The 20,340-nt window shown below is 42.1% G+C and overlaps 1 protein-coding gene across 1 annotated transcript in view; it reads right to left on the bottom strand.

The window, feature by feature from the left end:
• Positions 1-17,932, bottom strand: part of LOC121878926 (sushi, von Willebrand factor type A, EGF and pentraxin domain-containing protein 1-like) — a 78,034-nt gene extending 60,102 nt beyond the window's left edge. The window contains exons 1-2 of the mRNA XM_042385356.1: positions 17,228-17,932; positions 921-1,088 (exon numbers count right to left, since the gene is read on the bottom strand). Of these exons, the coding sequence (XP_042241290.1) occupies positions 921-1,088; positions 17,228-17,503 (444 nt within the window). The 5' untranslated portion in view covers positions 17,504-17,932. The remainder of the gene's footprint in view (positions 1-920; positions 1,089-17,227) is intronic.
• Between the last annotated feature and the right edge of the window lie 2,408 nt (positions 17,933-20,340).

Raw genomic sequence — 20,340 nt, 5'->3', positions numbered from 1 at the left:
TTGAGTGAGTTAGTACGCTCCGTGAAGCTCTCCACGTCGTCCACTTTAAGTGATTTCACCAATCTTAAGACACCAAGTGGATGGGGTCAGACACGCTGATAGTCTAGACACGGATTCTCAAACACTCGTGCATTGGGTTAGGTTACGTTATATTACGTTAGGTTACGTTAGGTTTTAGATTAGGTTACATTGCGTTAGGTTTTAGGTTAGTTTAGGGATAAAATAACATTGAAATTATACCCTGACCTTGCTTAGAATATTACTGCATGCACTATCTCAGATCCAATTAGGAGAAAAACTACTCCTAAGTCTCTTTTTGAGAACCCAGCGTTTAATAAGACATGATGCCCCTCAAGACTCATCGTACTCAAGCAGTTAATTCAATCGTACCCAAGGGCTAATTCGCTATACTCAAGGGAAGGGGGTTACGGTCGTATAGTGAAGAAATTAACATCCCATTTTTACCCCAATTGAACGGATATTAAAAAGAAAAAAATCATTCGGTCACATTAACAACGATACTTGGCCAAGGCTGAAAAAAAATGAATAGAGAGGGATTTCAGGGTGCATTTTACGCATCACTTCTCGTGCGTATAATTATGCGTAAAATATTCTCCTACGCATCAGTAACCTACCTCTCTACCAGCCTAGCACACCTGACACCACTAAACACTATCTAACACCACTAAACACTATCTAACAAACCCCAATATCACATAAACATAAGACACCACACCCTGGCACACCTTAACACTACCTAAACACAACCTAACACAAACTAGCACCACCTAAACATAGCATAGCACCCCTAAACACACCTTAAAAATAACATAGCAAACCCCATTGAACATCACCATCCAGCAACCCACCACCCACCATCCAGCAACCCACCACCCACCATCCAGCAACCCACCACCCACCTTACTCTTGCTGGAAAAGGTAATGACAGCCACTCTAGTCTGGTTGTACGACACAGCGAAGTCGGCGAGCAGCTTCTTGACGAACTTGATCTCGTTGAAGAAGTTCTCGGCGCCGACCGAAGCCGACGAGTCCACCAGAAACACCAGTTCGATCCTCTGGTTGGGCACCTGGGAGGAGGGTAAGTTTGGTTAATTTTATCAATATTAACTTGAGAGAGAGAGAGAGAGAGAGAGAGAGAGAGAGAGAGAGAGAGAGAGAGAGAGAGAGAGAGAGAGAGAGAGAGGAAAAAAAAAATACTAATATTACTAATAATAAAATAATAATGTCAATAACAATTACAATAATAATAATAATATTAACTACTACTACTACTACTAATAATAATAATTGATAGCTCTCTTATTATTATCATAATTATTATAATATTTTTGCCTCCCCCCCCCAGGCCCTGATGTGGGTCAGTGACCTGTGCCCAGGTGGGCTAATCCGCGTGCCCAATAAACTAGCCCCCCTCGCGGGGCAAATACTAATTCTAAAATTCTCGTAAAAAAAAAAAAATAATAATAATAATTGGGTTTAGTGGTTACAGTAGTTCACGATCCTCTAGTCATATGCGTAAAATCGTGAAAAGTCAAATACAGTACGGCGATTACAGAAGGTCCTTACAAGATTATTCGGTGTAGTACAGAAATAGTCTCTGTAAACTCTTTTATCATAATAATTCACTGTAGGTGTTCCCTTGTATCTGTAACTGTACCCATAACGTTTGTTTCTGTATTAAATTAAACGGAAGGAATAATATCCATGTAATTTAAATCCAAAAAAACAACACCTTCCCCGCCTCACTTACGACCCCTGTCCGCGAGATTTGTAATTACAGTATCAGGGACAAGGGTAGGGCGGTGGGGTTTCTCCAAGCATTTTCCTCAGCCCTGATTATCTTACACTATTTCCTGAAGTTATAATTAGCCGTAATACATTATAACGCATGGAGTTGTGTTACGAAGAAAAAACTACCCCAACACGATGCTTTTGTTGACTGTGAGGGTTTCATATGTGAGACAGATACACACAAACATGCACGCACACACGTTCACTCACACACATATCATCCACCCCCTCCTACACACACTACACATATACCCAAACAGACACTTACACACAAAACACACACACACACACACACACCCACACAGTCACTTGCCTCTGCCTGGGGTGGGAAGGTTTAAGTTCGGTAAAGTTAAATTAAGTTGGTTTACATTAGGTTAAATTAAGGTTCGTTTAAGTTAGATCAGAGTTTTCATGGTTTAATCTTCAGGTAAAATAATATCTGCGGTGTGTAATAATCTTCAGGTGTTCCCAATACATTTATAAATACAAAATTGCCGTAGTAATCTATAAGGAAATAATATACAGTACACAGTTTAGGAGTGAAACTTGACACTGCTGCCTAAACTGTAATTACCACCACTTCCCTCTGTTGCTGCTGACACACTGAATCGCTAACATATATACAATACTGTAACTTCACTGTATGCGCACATCTTTAGGTGACGCGCAGTTATAAACATGTGATTGGAACTGAAAGATACAGCCTCGCACTATCCTACCGTTAGATAGATAGATAGATAGATAGATAGATAGATAGATAGATAGATAGATAAAGCTAATTATACGGAGCTTAATTGTTGGTGGATCTTGTCACAGATATTCAAGAACAGTTATGGGGTGTACGACGCCATTTACGATGACCTTCTTGCCCTGATCTTTTTTCAGCAATATCGCCTTTAACACATGGAATTCTGCACTTTTCGAAGCTTTGGAGGAGTCTCGAAGCAAGTTTCCTGGTGGGAATTATTAGTTAGTGCTGTACTCAAAATATCGAAACTTCGAGATCTCTCTAGAGCTTCGAAAAGGTGGTATTCCTGAAACAAAATCAGGGCAAGGTAATCGTAAATGGCGTCGTACACCCCATGAATTATCTCTCTTTGAAATTGAAGCGGTTTTTATACTGAGTTTTAGATCCTAACCTTTCATCACCACCTAAAGTATAGATTTTGTTATTACGTGAAAATTTGGCACCTTAGTTTATTTCACCTTAAAAGATTAACCACCCTAACACTACCCTACCCTACCCCCACCCATGTAACGTTAAGGAGTTTATCATCCTGCGAAATAAGCTAGGGTGCGATAGGTAATTTTTATATGAATATTTTTTTCAGTGTGTGAGTGAGAGAAGTGTGTGTGTGTGTGTGTGTGTGTGTGTGTGTGTGTGTGTGTGTGTGCCCTGGACAGTAGGTGTCAGGTTCGGGCATAATGGCAAGGGCAGGAAGGGAGATTCCGGGAACTTTCTTCAGGGTGAGAGAACAATACTCCCTTGTTTTGTTTTCCCCCACAGGACAGATGAGTCTTTGTTTAAATTTCTGCTGTTTATGTTTTACGTTATTCTTGTTTATTTTTTTACATTTTAGGTGGAGGGAAAGTTAATATATACGGAAATATAGATATTCATTAGACTATCAGAGAGAGAGATTTAGATTGACTATACAACGCCTGACACGACACCACCGCGCGAAAAAAAAAACAGTGAAACTTTTAATATACAGTATTTGTGTAATAATGGATCATATTAGGGATTCCAATGTAATAACATATTCCTTTGGGAACTATGTGAGAGCAGGGGATAACAAAGTATTTTAAACGATCAAAAATAGAAAGCATTGGTCTCATATTAACTTTTAACCCAGTGACTTCTCTAGAAAAATATTCTGTACGAGGAGTCACCATTAAAAGATTCACTGTCGACGTGGCTAATATATTTTGGGGAAGAGAAACTAAATATTAAGATCAGAAGATACAGGCATAACGTCATCGTCCAGTATACTCGTTTAGACTAACCGAAATGATATATAAATTAATACACATATTATTTGAATCCCTGACATGACCCTCAAGTTTTCCCCGGTAACTGGAGATGTGGGAAAGTATCTAGCTGGCTTAGCTCATTTAACCAAGGCTGTAGAGTAACGCCCACGCCCGTCACCAACGCCCATAATCGCCCACGCCCGCCCACCCACCGAGCGACTGGGGTTTCGTCTTTCACGCCCAGTGGATCTTCCGTGAGGCAGTATAAATTTGTCACACAGTCATATATCATAGTATAGCGCCTTGTATTATAACGCCCGTCCCAGCCAGTCATCGTGAGGTTATAATAATAAATTTGTCCACAGATTTGGGTCAGATACATCCACATATCCTAAAGATGTATATACTAGCTTTTGAGAATCCATCTTTCATGTCTCAGCTTATGTAGGGGGAATCGGATGCTGCCGTCTCATATCACCAATTTAACGGGAATTAGAACGTAAGAAATCACAGCCAAAGAAGTTATTAATAAAGTCAAGATAACACCATTCCTATGTCTGTCCCGAACCGCCTATTCTCCAACTATATTACGATATTCAGCCAATCACAGCGCGACCTAAGCTCCTTCCAGCCCTATATTAATTCTCTATATAATCTCCAACTCCCCATCCCCTCTCCAACCCCTCCCGTACCCACATCCCCCACCTACCCAACTCCCCACCCATCCCCTCTCCACCCCTCCCGTACCCACATCCCCACCTACCCAACTCCCATCCCTTCTCCCACCCTTCCTGTACCCACATCCCCACCTACCCAACTCCCCATCCCTTCCCACCCTTCCTGTACCCAATATCCCCACCTACCCAACTCCCCATCCTCTACCCCTCCCGTACCCACATCCCCCACCTACCAACTCCCCACCCATCCCTCCCTCTTTCACCAGATTGCTAATGGAGTATAAAACAAGTTACCGTGTGTGATTGCCTTGCACGCATACATACATACATCAATCCATACACACATACATACATAACACACGCAAAATATAAATAAAACCTTACACACACACACACACACACACACACACACACACACACACACACACACACACACACACACACACACACACACACATAAAACACACATCAACCTCTGACACACACACAAACTTATCTATCACTAACAAAACATTGCACCACGGTAACATTGAGGTCACAGAGGAACAGCTGACTGGTGTAAACATTTCTCCTGCTGCCATCACTAACTGCTTGGGTATATATTCTCTCTCTCTCTCTCTCTCTCTCTCTCTCTCTCTCTCTCTCTCTCTCTCTCACGTTTTTCAATATGATGTTTATTTTAACATTAATATAAGAGATGCCTTAAACATCACTCACGCAACACTTTACTAACCTAACCAAACCTAACCAAACCTAACCTAACCTAACCAAACCTAACCTTCCATCCTTCTGTTACTCTGCATCTAAGTGAGCCACTCAGCAGGTAACGTTATATACTCAGGGAAGAATGGGAGTTTTATGATCGAGATGTCTTTCAAGATATGGTGAAGTTTCTTACTACTGTATTACTATTTTATTTACCATCAGTAGCTATACCGTCACAACAGGCTAGGGTACATAGATAAACACGGTACTATACATAGGAGGAGTTTGTTCAGTTTTAACCCCTTGAGTATGATGACTTTACCTCTTGGCTCTGATGATTTAGCCCCTCCAGTATGATGATTTGGCCCCTTGAGTATGATCAGTTATCCCCTTGAGTACGATGACTTAGCCCCCTCAGTACGATGAATTAACCCCTTGAGTACGATGACTTAACCCCTTGACTACGATAACTTAAGCCCAGGAATATACGAGTACAATAATCATCATACTCAAGGGATTAATAATAATAACATCAAGAAAAACATTGTCGACGGTAGTTCAGAGCTTTTCATATTCAAGGGCTAATTTATTGAACATCCCCGGGAATCATGTTTCAGGCGAGGCGCAGAAGCAAAAGCCCCAATAGCAAAGCATACACGCAGTTGATGCTGGCTTTCTTAGATGGTGAAGGAGTGAGAGGTTCCTGAGGGGCCCCTAGGTTATGTTAGCAAGTTATATACATGTAACGAAGGAAGGGTTATAAGTGTACAGTCGCCTGCACTTACACCTGGTACAGTGGTTGGTGCATTTTGTGAGATATGGCGACTCTTTAGAATGCTTACCAGGCATCCTTAGTCTGGCTATACTCTTGTGAGGTTCCTTAGGGGCATTCTGGGAATTTTAATATGATGTATACAAAGAGTTGCCACATCTCAGAAAATGCACCATCCACTGTACCAGGTGTAAGTGCAGGCGAGTGTACACAGCGAGGGTTCCCTGTACAAATAGTAAAGCGTAGGAAGTCACTAATGCCAGAGAGGTGAGAGAGTTGACCCAACAACCTTTTGGACGTAATATGATGAGAGGAGTCTGCAGAGGGAGAGATGGGCTGGGCCAGTGTTTAGGAGGGTCGGGGAGAAGGGAGTGGGAAGGGGGGGTGGAACTGTCAACAAAGTATGGAGGAGAACGTCAGTGAGTACCAGATGGAAGGAAACGCACCAAGTCTATTTATTTTACCTATTTATATTAGTTTGCCTTACACTGTTACCATCTTTACTATTATTAAAACTATCGGGATTTAGCCGGGGTTATTGTTCTTATTTTATTATCACTTCACTGTGCTTTATATACATTATCTCTCTATTATTACTCTGTTCAATGTTGTCCTGTAACAGTACTTATTCTTGAATCATCTTGCTATTAATAATGCTTCGTTTCACCAACATTGTCTCTCTCTACATAATCGGTATTTCCCTTTGAGGACGATGTTTTAACCCTTTGAGGACGATCGTTTAACCCTTTGAGGACGATGATTTAACCCTTTGAGGACGATCGTTTAACCCTTTGAGGACGATCGTTTAACCCTTTGAGGACGATGATTTAACCCTTTGAGGACTATTGTTTAACCCTCCGTGATGACGTAAGAAGTTCAAGATCATCCTGCCTCAGTTCTGATCATACCTGTGATATCTGAACTCCAATGCGGAACTGTGGGTTGAGTCCATGAATGTTCTTATAAGACAGAAGGTTGGGTGGACGGACAAAATCCGCATGGGGAGACGAGAGGCAAAAATTCCTCCTGGATACAAAATTCCGCCAAAGAATAGAACAAAATCACGCCACCAAAAATAGGGGAGTAAATTACACAGCCAAAAAAAGGACAAAATTCTCAAGTTCAATTTAAGCAAAATAGTTCCCGCGATTTTGAACTTATCATACATCTAGTGTGTTTGAGTACAATAATAACCACTGATTCTGGACATAATACATGGTGTTTTTGGTACAATAATAACCCTGATTCTGAACTTATCATACATCTAGTGTGTTCAAGTACAATAATAACCACTGATTCTGAACTTATGATGCATCTAGTGAGCTTAGGTTCGCGTTTTCATCTGCGGGAGGCGAGGAGATTATATGACGCCTTAGAAGATCCGCGGGGCGATACTAGATGGTTCATAGGCCCAAAAAAGCAGCCAATGGAGGAACGAGAGAGAGGCGGCTCTAAACGTACTATATCTGCATTTGAATGTTAATCGTGGCTGATGTGCTTTAAGTGGCAGGTGATCACCTGAAAGACATATTTAGATGAGGCAACACCTGCTTTTTATATGACCTGATGATTTAAACAACCTAACCTAACCTAACCTAACCTAACCTAGCTAACCTAACCTAAACACCTAACCCTAACCTAACACCAGCCCTAACCTAGCCTAAACCCCTAACTTCTTCAACACAACCTAACGCTAACGTAACTTAACATATACCAACCTAACCAAACGCTAACCTAACAAATGCTAACCTAACGCTAATCTAATAGAAACTATTCTAATCTACCGCTAATCTAATCAACAAGCATTAATCTAATCTAACCAAACGTTAATCTAATCGAACCTAACCTAACCAAACCTATACTAATCTATCCCCATCCCAAGAGTTGGGGGTTGATTTAAGTTAGATTCAAATATTTTAAGTTAACGTTAGGATTACGTGGGATTTAGATTAGATTAGGTTAGAGTTGGGATTTGATTAGACCAGGATTGAGATTGGAGATAGGATCGCTGATTCAATCTCACCCACAAAACAAAAGGAACAGGCAATCACTTACAGACACACACACACACACACACACACACACACACACACACACACACACACACACACAGACACACACACAGGCACTCACAGACACACGGTCACTTACAGACAAACAAAAGCACTTCATAGGACTCATAAGCACTTAGAAAAGACAAGGCACTTAAAGGGACAAGCAAGCACTTAGACTTTCCAAGTCAAGGACAAAGCTGAAGGAGAGAGAGCGACGATTCATCTGATCACTTAAACCCCGGACACCCACATTATGTTGTTTCCCACACACACACACACACACACACACACACACACACACACACACACACACACACACACACACACTTAAAATAAATACTAAAAAGAAAATTCATAAAACAAACAAATAAAAAATATAATTTAAACAAAAAATTTGGGTAAAAAATTAAAACAAAAATATAAATATATGGACGAAAACAAACGTCAGGGGTGAGGATAGATAGGAAGGTGAGGGCATAGGGGGTAGGATAGGTGAGAGGATGGGAAAGGGGAAAGGAGGTGAGGGAAGAGGAGGTACTGTACTGAGTGATGAGGGGGAAGGACAGAGGAGATGGAAACGGCAGGTGGCGTTAGATGAGGGAGGAGGGGGAGGAGTTGGTGCTAGAGTGAGGTGGAGTGCTAGATGAGGGAGGTGGGTGCTAGATGGGGGAGGAGGTGGGTGCTAGATGAGGGGGGAGGGAGGTGGGTGCTAGATGAGGAGGGGAGGGAGGTGGGTGCTAGATGAGGGGGAGGGAGAGAGGAGGTTGGTGCTAGGTGAGGGAGGAGGTGGGTGCTAGATGAGGAGAGGAGGTGGGTGCTAGATGAGAGGGAGGTGGGTGCTAGATTGAGGAGGGAGGTGGGTGCTAGATGAGGGGGGAGGGAGGTGGGTGCTAGATGAGGAGGGAGGTGGGTGCTAGATGAGGGGAGGGAGAGAGGGAGGTTGGTGCTGGGTGTGAGGGGGAGGAGGTGGGTGCTAGATGAGGGAGAGGGAGTGGGTGCTAGATGGGGGGGAGAGAGGAGAGGGGGAGGTGGGTGCTAGATGAGGGGGGAGGAAGGGGAGGTGGGTGCTAGGAAGTGAGGGGAGAAGGGGACGCGTGTCGGGTGCTCTGCAGGTCCTCAACTTGGCCATCTGGGTGAGGGGAGAGAGATAGGGAGGGAAGGAGGTGGTACTGAGGGGCAGGTGAGAGGGAGGGGTTCAGGAGGGAGAGATGGGAACAGCAGGAGGAAGGGAGAGAGGAAAGGAAGAGCATAGAGAGTAGTGAAGAAGAGAGGAAGAGGTGGGGAGAAAGAGAAAAAGTAACACTCGCCTCTAGACTCTCAAACAAACCTTCCTGCTTACCTCACACAAGATAAACACAAGCCAACACATGATGTTTCCCTCTTGTGTTTACTTAAAAGCTGTCTGACATTCGTACTGACGTTGGCAGACAGCTACGACAACCTACTTGTATTCACGGTACGAAAATCTTTACATTTAAGGTACGATAACCCCAAGTATCTTTTTATATTCTAGATACGATAACACTCAATATTTTTCGCTCAAATTGTAATCACGTTTATTTTTATTTCCCATATGCAATAATACCCAACATTCTTTACTCGAGGTACAATAACGCCCATTTTTTTTTCGCTCAAGGCAACACAACGCAATATAAGTATGTTTATGCTCGAGGTACGATAAGTCAACTTTTTTCGTTAACGTTACCACAACAAACACTACTTACTACTCACTCAGGAACAACAACTACAGTACACATATCTTCCTCTTCGAGTACGATGTCCCTTTTTTTCATCTCCAGATACGTTCGATAATCCCAGTCATGCGTAGTGCTGAAGTGATGCAGTAAGATGACATAACCAGATAACGCAGTAATACATAAACACCTGCTTAGATAACTGCTAGAAGGACTTCCTTGTCGCGGCTCACACTCGCTCGTGATGAACACACACATGCTTGTCATCAGATAAAGCAAACATTATGTAGTCTTGTCCCTCGAGTGGCACGCCAGCCTCTCTCGGAGGATCCTACTATAAGTTGTCCTGCAACCAGCGACGTGAAAGCGTTTCTAACCGACTCAAGCTACGGCGGAATATAGAATCTAAAAAGCTTCGTTTAACACATTAGGTACGTCCTGTTAGGCGTTAGTTAATGAATAATTCAACACGGATCTTTTCAGGAGGCCAATGAAGTGGGGGGGGTGTAAAATCTGACGCAGGAATCTGAACATACGCTCTCAGGTCTTGGGGTTGCCTAGTGACAGATTTCAGGGCGTGAGATCTCAAACATCTGTACGTGATTTTGTCCCTGATTAAAATTAAAATAAACCAACTAATAAGGGTCAAGTCTTAGGACAATTTCGAAACATTTTACATTAAGCTTGTAAATTACTTCTACATTTGAGAGAGATTAGATCACCTGAAGATTAGCCCCTAACTTATTTCAACTCAAGATTAATAACCCTTACGCTAATCTACTTAAAAGTCATTTAAGCTAACATATATTACCCTAACCCTTCAGGTAGCATTAAAGTATATAATCATTACATGAAATAGATTAGGGGTGGCTTACCTCCATGTGTTCAGAGAGATTTAACCTCAGAACCTTTAAAATTTCTCAAATGGTTCATAAGATGTACAGTCGCCTGCAATTATATCTGATACAGTGGATGGTGATTTTTGTGAGATGTGGCAACTGTGTTTGTTTACATTGTATTAAAACTCCCGGAATGCCCCTAAGAAACCTCGCAATAGTATAGCCAAACTAGGAATGCTAAATAAGCATTCCACAGAGTTGCCACATCTCACCATGTACTGTACTAGGTACAAGTGTAGGCAACTGTACATTTCTCGTGACTCCCAAGATACAAGAACGCATCTAACTTGAGCCACAACACAAACTGCATGGACAGCCAAAAAAAAGCACCACAATTACACTGACACTCTCAATTTAACAAGTTCACTCAACGACCACAAAATCAACGAATACGACCTCTGTATGAGTTCACTGTTATAAGAGGATAATAAACGGTACAACGCTTTAGGATGATAGTTAACAACAGTCCCAGGGTTCAGGATAAGAGTAAACAACTAGACAGAAGAGGCACTAGGCGGAAGAGGCACTAGGCTGGAGAGGCACTAGGCTGGAGAGGCACTAGGCGGAAGAGACACTAGGCTGGAGAGGCACTAGGCTGGAGAGGCACTAGGCGGAAGAGGCACTAGGCTGGAGAGGCACTAGGCGGAAGAGACACTAGGCTGGAGAGGCACTAGGCTGGAGAGGCACTGGGCGGAAGGGCACTAGGCGGAAGAGGCACTGGGCAGGAAGGGCACCCTAGGCGGAAGGGCACTGGGCTGGAGGGCACTGGGTGCCTGGGCTGGAGGCGCTAGGCTGGAGGCACCCCTGGGCAGGGCGCCTGGGCTGGGCTAGGCGGAAGAGACACTAGGCTGGAGGCACTAGGCGGAAGAGGCGCAAGGCGGAAGGGCACTAGACGGAAGGGCACTAGACGGAAGGGCACTAGACGGAAGGGAGCTGCTGGGCAGGAAGGAGCTGGGCTGGGAGGCTTTGGAGGCGGAAGAGGCGCACAGGCCGGAAGGGCACTGGACGGAAGGGCACTGAGGCTGGAGGCACTGGGCGGAAGGGCACTGGAAGCGGAAGGGCGCTGGTGCAGGAAGGGGGCACTGGGCGGGAAGGGCGCCTGCTGGGCGGAAGGGCACTGGACGGAGTGTGAGAACATGCTGGGCGAAGACATTACAGCTATACAGTATATACTTTTTAATCACACTAAACGCTAATGTCATCTAACCTAACCTAGTCTAATCTAACTTACCTTAACCTAACCTACCTTAACTTAACACTCCTAGAACACGTTGTGGTGGTCATTGTCGAGATTACTCCTTGTATTTTTATTATTATTATTATTATTAATGTTTTTACTATTAGTATTATTTTTTTTGGGGGGGTGAAGATCTACCAAGGGAGGGAGGGAGGGAGGGAGGGAAGGTGGTGTAACCCGAGTTCTCCCCCACTCACTGCGCCTCCCCTGATGATGATGATGGTGGTGGTGTTTATGAAGCGCTGTGTAGGTAGTGGCGGCCTGCTTGTTCTTCCTGCCTTTTTCCCCACTCTTACACCCCCCCCCCCACCACACCACACCACCCATTCTCCTGCTCCTACTCCTCCTTTGTCCTTGTCCCTATCCTACTCTTCTTCTTCTCACATTCCCCAGTGACCGCCCCCCCACCCCCCACCCCCACCGTCTCCAGCCCGTCTTGTGGGGATGATGTGAGCAACAGAGAGACAACCAAGAGGTTTACAGAAAGGAGGGAGCAACTTAAGCCTTAAACAGTACTTTTGAATTATTTCTCTAAACTTTCAGCCTGTCATTCAAAGATATATTAAATTTTAATCTCCATCTCATCTTTCTCCACGATTTTTTTTATATAAGAACGTATGCACTACAGTAACAAAAAATCAAACTTAAGCTCGGCCACAACACGAACGAAAACGGCCAGTCAAAGTCGAAATTAACTTAAGGCGCCACCATAACTAAAAAAAAAAAAACCTCATCTCCAAACAAGAATAAAAATTAAGGTTAGGAATCGTTGAGACTTGGTACTATATTTCCCCCGGTGTGCTGGACAATTTATACTTCAATTCATTTATTTCTTGGGAGGAAATCCAAGCCATAAGAACAGGGGGGGGGGGGGGGGGGTAGACAGGGAACAAGGGCACTTCACTCTACTTTATTTCCTCTTTAAAATTCCCATTATCGTTAAGTGGGGTTGATAAGAGGGTGGTGTGGGATATCTTCACATGAACGTGTGGGGGTAGGTTGTGTGGGAGTCACTAATTAAGGATGATGACTGTGGGTGGCAGGGTCAAGTCGTAACACTATTATATTTCAGCGTCAACATCCCTATTAAACTACTCTAAATATCTTGTCTTTATCCACACAAACAGGGCCATTCTGTCCTCACTACTAGAATATAAACACTGACATTATCTGATACAATACAACGATACACTTACCAAGGTGATCACACAATAGGAACAATAATTTCTTCCCTACAAACAACTTGTCACGAAACGGCTGTCTGTTGTGTATGTGTGGGTGTATGTGTGTATGTGTGGATGTGTGTGTGTGTATGTGTGGGTATGTGTGTGTGTGTGTGTGTGTGTGTGTGTGTTTGTATTTGTATGTGTGGGTGTATGTGTGTGGGTGTGTGGGTGTGTGTGTGGGTGTGGGTGTGTGTATGTGTGTGTATGTGTGCGCGTGGGTATGTGTGCATGTGTGTGTGTTATTACATCCTCCGTAAGTATAAGCTGAGATTTAGGTCTAAGGTCATGTGGAACGTTCCTAAACACCGACACCACAAGGCCACTGAAAACAAAATAGGCTCTTACCCCCATATCAGCTGCCCCCAGGTAGTGCTAAGTACCGCAAACACGGAAATGCATCAATCTATAGCATATCAAGTTGCTCAAGGCTCCCCAAGATAAAAATACATAAATTAGACAAAGCTAAATAAAATTATGGTGCGGTTAGCGCATACCAAATGCATAAAATTACCAAAATGGCTGTTAAATAAACCTTTCCCTTGTCCAAAGTTCGGTCCTGGACTATTTTTGTCCTAAAATCGGCTCTTCCACGCTCAGATTCGCCCCACGCAACACGGGACTGAAGATACGGACGGCCATTTATCATTAGCCTACAACTGTAAGTTTATTGGGCACCCCTTTACATTATATATGTGTAAGGCGAAGCACAAAGCCTTTTCATCGTCCAATTTGTAAGTATATACGGAGTTCATGCTTGTCGTCTTGGATGATGGGTGAGAGTGGCTGGGGTGGCTGCAAACACGAGCCTGCCATATCTTGTAACATCACTTAGAAGCTTCAATGAGAGAGGACACTTTGATATTACTGCAGTTGGTTTAGACCCGAATAACCTGCTTATGTTTGATTTGGTTCAGTAAGGTTAGGTTGTAAGTTGAGCGAGGCTAGGTTATAGGTTCAGTGGTTCTAAGTTAAAGGTTCGGTTTGGCTAGGTTATAGGTTCAGTGGTTCTAAGTTAAAGGTTCGGTTTGAGTAGGTTAAAGGTTCGGCTTGGTTAGGTTATAGGTTCAGTGGTTCTAAGTTAAAGGTTCGGCTTGGCTAGGTTATAGGTTCAGTGGTTCTAAGTTAAAGGTTCGGCTTGGCTAGGTTATAGATTCAGTGGTTCTAAGTTAAAGGTTCGGTTTGAGTAGGTTAAAGGTTCGGCTTGGCTAGGTTAAAGGTTCAGTGGTTCTAAGTAAAGGTTCGGCTTGGCTAGGTTATAGATTCAGTGGTTCTAAGTTAAAGGTTCGGTTTGAGTAGGTTAAAGGTTCGGCTTGGCTAGGTTAAAGGTTCGGCTTGGCTAGGTTAAAGGTTCGGCTTGGCTAGGTTATAGGTTCAGTGGTTCTAAGTTAAAGGTTCGGCTTGGCTAGGTTAAAGGTTCGGCTTAGCTAGGTTAATGGTTCAGTTTGGCTAGGTTAAAGGTTCAGTTTGGCTAGGCCTTTTACACGATAACCCCTTTACATTCTTACTACTAATAATAATATCCTTTAGAGGCTCACCTGAAAATTAGGTACTCTAACTTATTTCGCCTGAATAAAACCACTCTAATACTACCTGGGGGCTAATGTTGTTATGTTAAAGTTAGCATTAGGTGTTTAATCCTCTGGCGAAATAAACTGGGGTGCCTAGTTTTCAGGTGATCCCTTTAGATTCCCATAAAGAGGATTGAGTCCCATTGCTTATATAACAAACAAAAAACAAACACTTCTGACAAAGACAACAACATGGAAGGTTAAAATTATGACAAATTTACTGACACAAGGTCTGGTGCTAACATATATTCAATTATAGCCCCTTGTTGTCCTTATACACAGACAACAGGTACTGGTATCTGCTGGTGAAACTCTTCGTGGAACGTGAAATAGCCAATCAAGACGAGTCGTTCCGCCACTGGATACCTATGATGCACAAGACAGCAGGGGCCCAATTTATGACTACCCGGTACATATAGTAAATATGTAGGCACAGACCAAACGGTGGAAATTACTGAAAATCCACTGTGAGTCTTCGTATGGTAAACAACTTTATAACTTAACATGGTGAATTAAAAGTCTCAACAACATAAAAGTTGATTATTATGAAGACAAACATCAGCTTCAGTTATAAATCAGATTAATCTTTCCATCGTTTGCGGCGCGGCGGTGACTCAACTACGTGAAAGTCAACTTAATTTAGCCATGGTCCACATAAGCGAGTTTAGTCGCGCCAACTGAGTACTGACCGACTGACTCAACCGCCTGTGAGCTTCTTAACATTAAATTACGTTGAATCACGTTTATGGGAGCCGTTGTTAACATCCCTTGTTACTTTCACCAGCCGCCCATTATTTAATCATCCTAGTGAGACTCCTGCTACTTGTCCCAATCCTTGAGTGACCGTTACAGTTGTCCCATATGCAGTGCTGCCTTCGCGATATTTGTTCGGAAAGTCTTCAAAATGTTGTGGTCTTAAAATTTACACGTAAGATATATCGGTATATAGGCTAATCTTGAAATAACTTCTATGAAATATTTCCTATTGAGCTACATTGAAAAGTCTGTGAAAAAAACTCCGAAGTTTCTATGAATATTCAGGTAGGAAGTGTATTAATTCTGGAAGTGTTTGCTCATTTTTTTTATGTAAGATACAAATATGTCGTGTCTAAGTTGTTTTTCCTCTAACGCACAACGACCTGCTGAACTCTACAGTACCCCCCCCCCCCCAGTACTCATCTTTTGCACTACCGCTCACAGGATGAGTATGGGGTGCACAATAAACTAGCCGCTGTAAGTGGCACAATTAAAAATCATCCACACCCTTTCCTTGCCTCCCTCACCATCATTGTTGGGTCTGTATCTGCTAAACCCCGCCACCCCCTCAGTGATCTTATCTCACGACGAAGCTATTACAAAGATTGAGGCTAGTCACAGAATGCAGTTTACCACAGACAACCAACCACACCGTAAAGGCGCCAGTGGTGTTAGTTTCATAATAGACTTTTAGGAGAATATAATGATTTAAATAAGCTGTTTAAAAAGTGCACGTTTTAAGATCTCACTCAGTTACCGAATTCGGGTAGCAACATTAGACACCCCAATGAGGTAGAATTTGTTGACGTAACCAATCGTCCACCACCATAATATCATAATAAGCTCTGCTACCTGCTTCCTGTCCCGGGTCCATCGTGTGGATTTAATAACTTTTTTCCCCCACGTGAGTTACTGCACCTGTAGGTCGAGGCGTGCCCGCGCATAACAGGTTGCAGGCCCATGGCATTCCCGAGAGTTGCTGCTGTTGTACTCCTCTCAGAGGTCACGGGTATGGGTACACTCACCTCGGTATAACTTTCTTTACTAAAGTGAATCATTAATACAAATATATATCTTATAAAATGGAAGTCTAAACTAAAACCTGTAGCTTATTAATAAATCTTTTAAACGTATAAAGATTGAAAGGTATTTATGGTGTAAACAGTGAATCTGATAAGATATAAAACGAGCGAATGACGAAGTAAACTGAGGCTCCATGTATAGCCAGCAAGTCAACACTATCACAGGCGGAGAGGTTCCGCGGCCTTCCAGTGGCCTGGGGTCGTTGTGAAGGTCGGATGGCTGGGAGGCGCTAATTATTTCTCTCGTAAAATCCACGAGTCCGTTTCAGGCGTATCGGCTGTTTTTTGCAGTCATCTAGCTGCATGACTACTATTATTGACTGACTAACTCACTGATTGGGGTAACCTTTTGACTAGCTAGCATATACTTAATTGCTCAATAATTCACTGTTCGTAAAATTAGTGATGACGTGGAAAAAAAAAATTGCTTCCTCGTGAGAAATACTTAACATTTAAAAATTTATGAAATTTCTTGCCTGGTGTGGATTTATCCTAAGCAATCAGTAAAAAGAAAAAAAAGAAGTTTACTCTAAAGCGTAGAAAATGGGCTTGTGACAGGCTTATCTGGACACCACCTTCATTGTAAAGTACCCTCGAATTAAATTACATATATTATTAACAAATATTCACAATGAAGAAAAACATGTAACTGCAATTTGAAAGAGATGGCGAGGTTGTTCCACCCACTAGGCCATGAACTTGAAAAATGCGACCTCGTTAAGAGTTCTCAGTCGCACCAATACATTTACCAAGAAAAACAAAATACTGTACCTGTCTTAGACTATGTACATGATGCTTGAGAATTTCTCCCAGAACTTCCACCTTTGATTTGATTATTTCGTTCTCTAACTCGGGGCCTGGCTTGAGTTTCTTTTTGCCATAATTTAGAAATTCGTTAAATGGCGCTCTCTCCGTTTTGTACTGTGCCAGAGCCTCCGTCGGCAGCGTGAGGAAGAGGGCCAACGTCGCTAGCAGGAGGGAAGGTAGGAGTGCTAGGGGCCTTACACAGCACCTGGTCGCCCCTTTCATAGTCTCTGTCGGACTCATCTTTTATTGAAATTATGTCTGTTTATAAGGATTCGCAAAGTTTTATATCTAGTATATAGCTTGATCTCGCCTTTACATGGTCTCCAATGAAACATCCATTATTCGCAAGTTAAACTCGTCTTATATTATAATGCACCAGCACCACTTTGATTTCTGTAACATATAGGTAATAGATCACGATGCATTAAAAATCACACGCTTTCATTGCTCACACAACATAAATACAGACACCAGTAGCACCGTCTCGCAGAACAGATCACAACACCAAGTAAACGTGTACGTGGATAGGCTAGGATAACGTGGGTGGAGGAGCCATGTCTGGTAGTGGCGTCCCTCAGCTGTTGCCACTAGACACTGGCGTACCACCGCTGTCTGACCCTTGACTGTGCTCATATGCGCCTGGCCGCCCTAGCCTAGCCTCGCGGGTTCCCTGCTCAACCAACACAAAGCCTCGTTGTAGCCGTACACTCATATCCACACGCTCGAGCACTGACTACCATGTTTACAAATAAACACCAATCCATAAATATTTACATTTATCTGCAAAAATAGATACAAGGGTATATTTATAATCGTATGCTGGACAACAGGCGTATGCATGGTAACACACATGAACAGCACAAGCCGAGCGAGCACACAAGGCCTGAAGATAGACCATGCGCATTAGAATATGCAACTCGTAATGAGGATGTGCAAATATAATTTATTGTATACATCGGAATAACTACTTAACTTAGTTTACAAAATGTATTGACAAAGCTTGGAGTAGAGTTTGCCTATTTTGAGTAATTCAGTCAGGTCTTGACACTGAGGGTGCTGCGATCATATTCTAAAATGTATAAAAGGTCGCAGTTCAGTGTTCCTCCTGTCAAGTGATCAGCTGTAACTAATTATGATGTGCTAAAATATGCCTACAGTTATCACAAATAGTTTTAAAGGACGTGTAAGGGCGAATTTCACCTCAAGGACGGTGAGGGGATTCCTCTTCACAGTTTAACTTCTCTACTTGTACTCAGCGCACCTGTGTAGAGGTCAAAAGGACATTACTTGGCACGTTCATTTCATAGAAACCTAATTAAGAAAATCACATTTGTTTTTTTTTAAATACCAGTCAATAATATGCTTCAATATAGACACGGCAAAATATATTTCATTTTCTTACATCGATAATTCAACTCTCAATTCCTAATCACCTGAAAATTATGTGGTACACTAAGTCATTCAGTGTCAAATATCTTTGGGGTTCAGTCGCTATTAATGAATCGTAGGGAGAGGTTTAAATATGGTCAGAGAACCAAAAAAATTTTCTTCCATGGCAACATTGTTGACTTACATGAAAAGTAGAAAACATGCCATTTTGTATTGATTAAAGAAATAGTGACGTGCAAATTGGCTCAGCTTTCTTGTGAGGAAAATTATGTAATTGCTTGCAGAATTGAACCACGAAGAAGCGTGTGTTTAACTGGTGATATTTCCAATTTCTACTAAGATCAGCCTTGAAAGAAAAAAAGGTGTGTGTAAAGGCAATGAGAGGATTCCCCACTCGAGCTTATCCCAGCACAAAGATGCGTCCTCTTCAAGTCTTTCCTGGTATTTACCCCCCTGGCGCCACAAACTCGGCGTCCGCTTACAGGCGTTCTCAAAGATAAAAAAAAAACAAGACCATTAACAAACATGTTTGATAAAAAGGACCCTAAACGGACAAAGCCTCACTCATCCCTTCATGTTTGGTAAGTCTTGGTTTTATTTCACTCAGACAACTTGGCCGCAGTAACTTAACGGTTCAGTGATTCACATCTATTATCAGTTGCAGTTAACACCAACCAATATAATTCAGAGAAAATAGATCATTAAAACGACATCCTTCTTCAACCCTTTCGCGAAACAGAAATACACAGTGGTCCGTTTGTCACGAAGGACTGACCAGGATATGGCGTCAACACGAGCGTTGATCCCGTCACGGCAGATAGGCTAACCTTTACTTCTGTGGCCATCCTTGTTCTTATTGGAATGGTTCAATTTCCCCGCACGATTGTCAATTATTACGTGTTCCGGTGTCGCTCTTTCAATTGCGGGACGGTAATGGACATACTCAATAATAATATGCCTGTGACATTACAGTAATTTTTATTCAGGCTGAATTTTTTTTTCTATGACGTAGTTTCCTCGCCTTATGAGTGTTTTCTTTCTTGCATAGTACTGGCTTTCAGTGACATCTACCATCAATATCTTTCTTAAGCTCGAGTTGTTTTACTCTCTTGCAAAGGTTATATATTCAGTCACGTTTATTCCACGGTCAACACCTGCTAAACACTAGTGGAATTGTACATAATAAACTTATTTTCATCATATATCTATTTTTTTTTTGTACAAATTATACGAACTTTGGGAGCAAAAGATTCTTACTCGGGTGCTAAAATATTAATAGTAGGTTAAAAATCGACTTAAGCAACCTATGTCTTGAATAAAGACGAAAGCTAAGGTGCTCCGTTGTTTCCCTTTTCCCGTGTGATTTTACCAAGATTTATCTTATCCGCGTTTTCATTGTGGATCTACATGAAATATATATATATATATATATATATATATATATATATATATATATATATATATATATATATATATATATATATATATATATATATATATATATATATATATATATATATATATATATATATATATATATATATATATATATATATATATATATATATGAAAAAATGTAGCTAATACATAACTAATTTCCATTTACTATAACAGGCGGAAATCAGCGAGATTGTCCCAAGGATCCTTGAAGATCAGGAAATGGGCGGAAGGACACGAATGTGATCCTC

The sequence above is a fragment of the Homarus americanus genome, unplaced genomic scaffold, assembly GCF_018991925.1.
Source record: "Homarus americanus isolate GMGI-L3 unplaced genomic scaffold, GMGI_Hamer_2.0 scaffold4060, whole genome shotgun sequence".
NCBI lineage: Eukaryota > Metazoa > Arthropoda > Malacostraca > Decapoda > Nephropidae > Homarus > Homarus americanus.
This window is presented reverse-complemented; position numbering and strand designations above follow the sequence as displayed.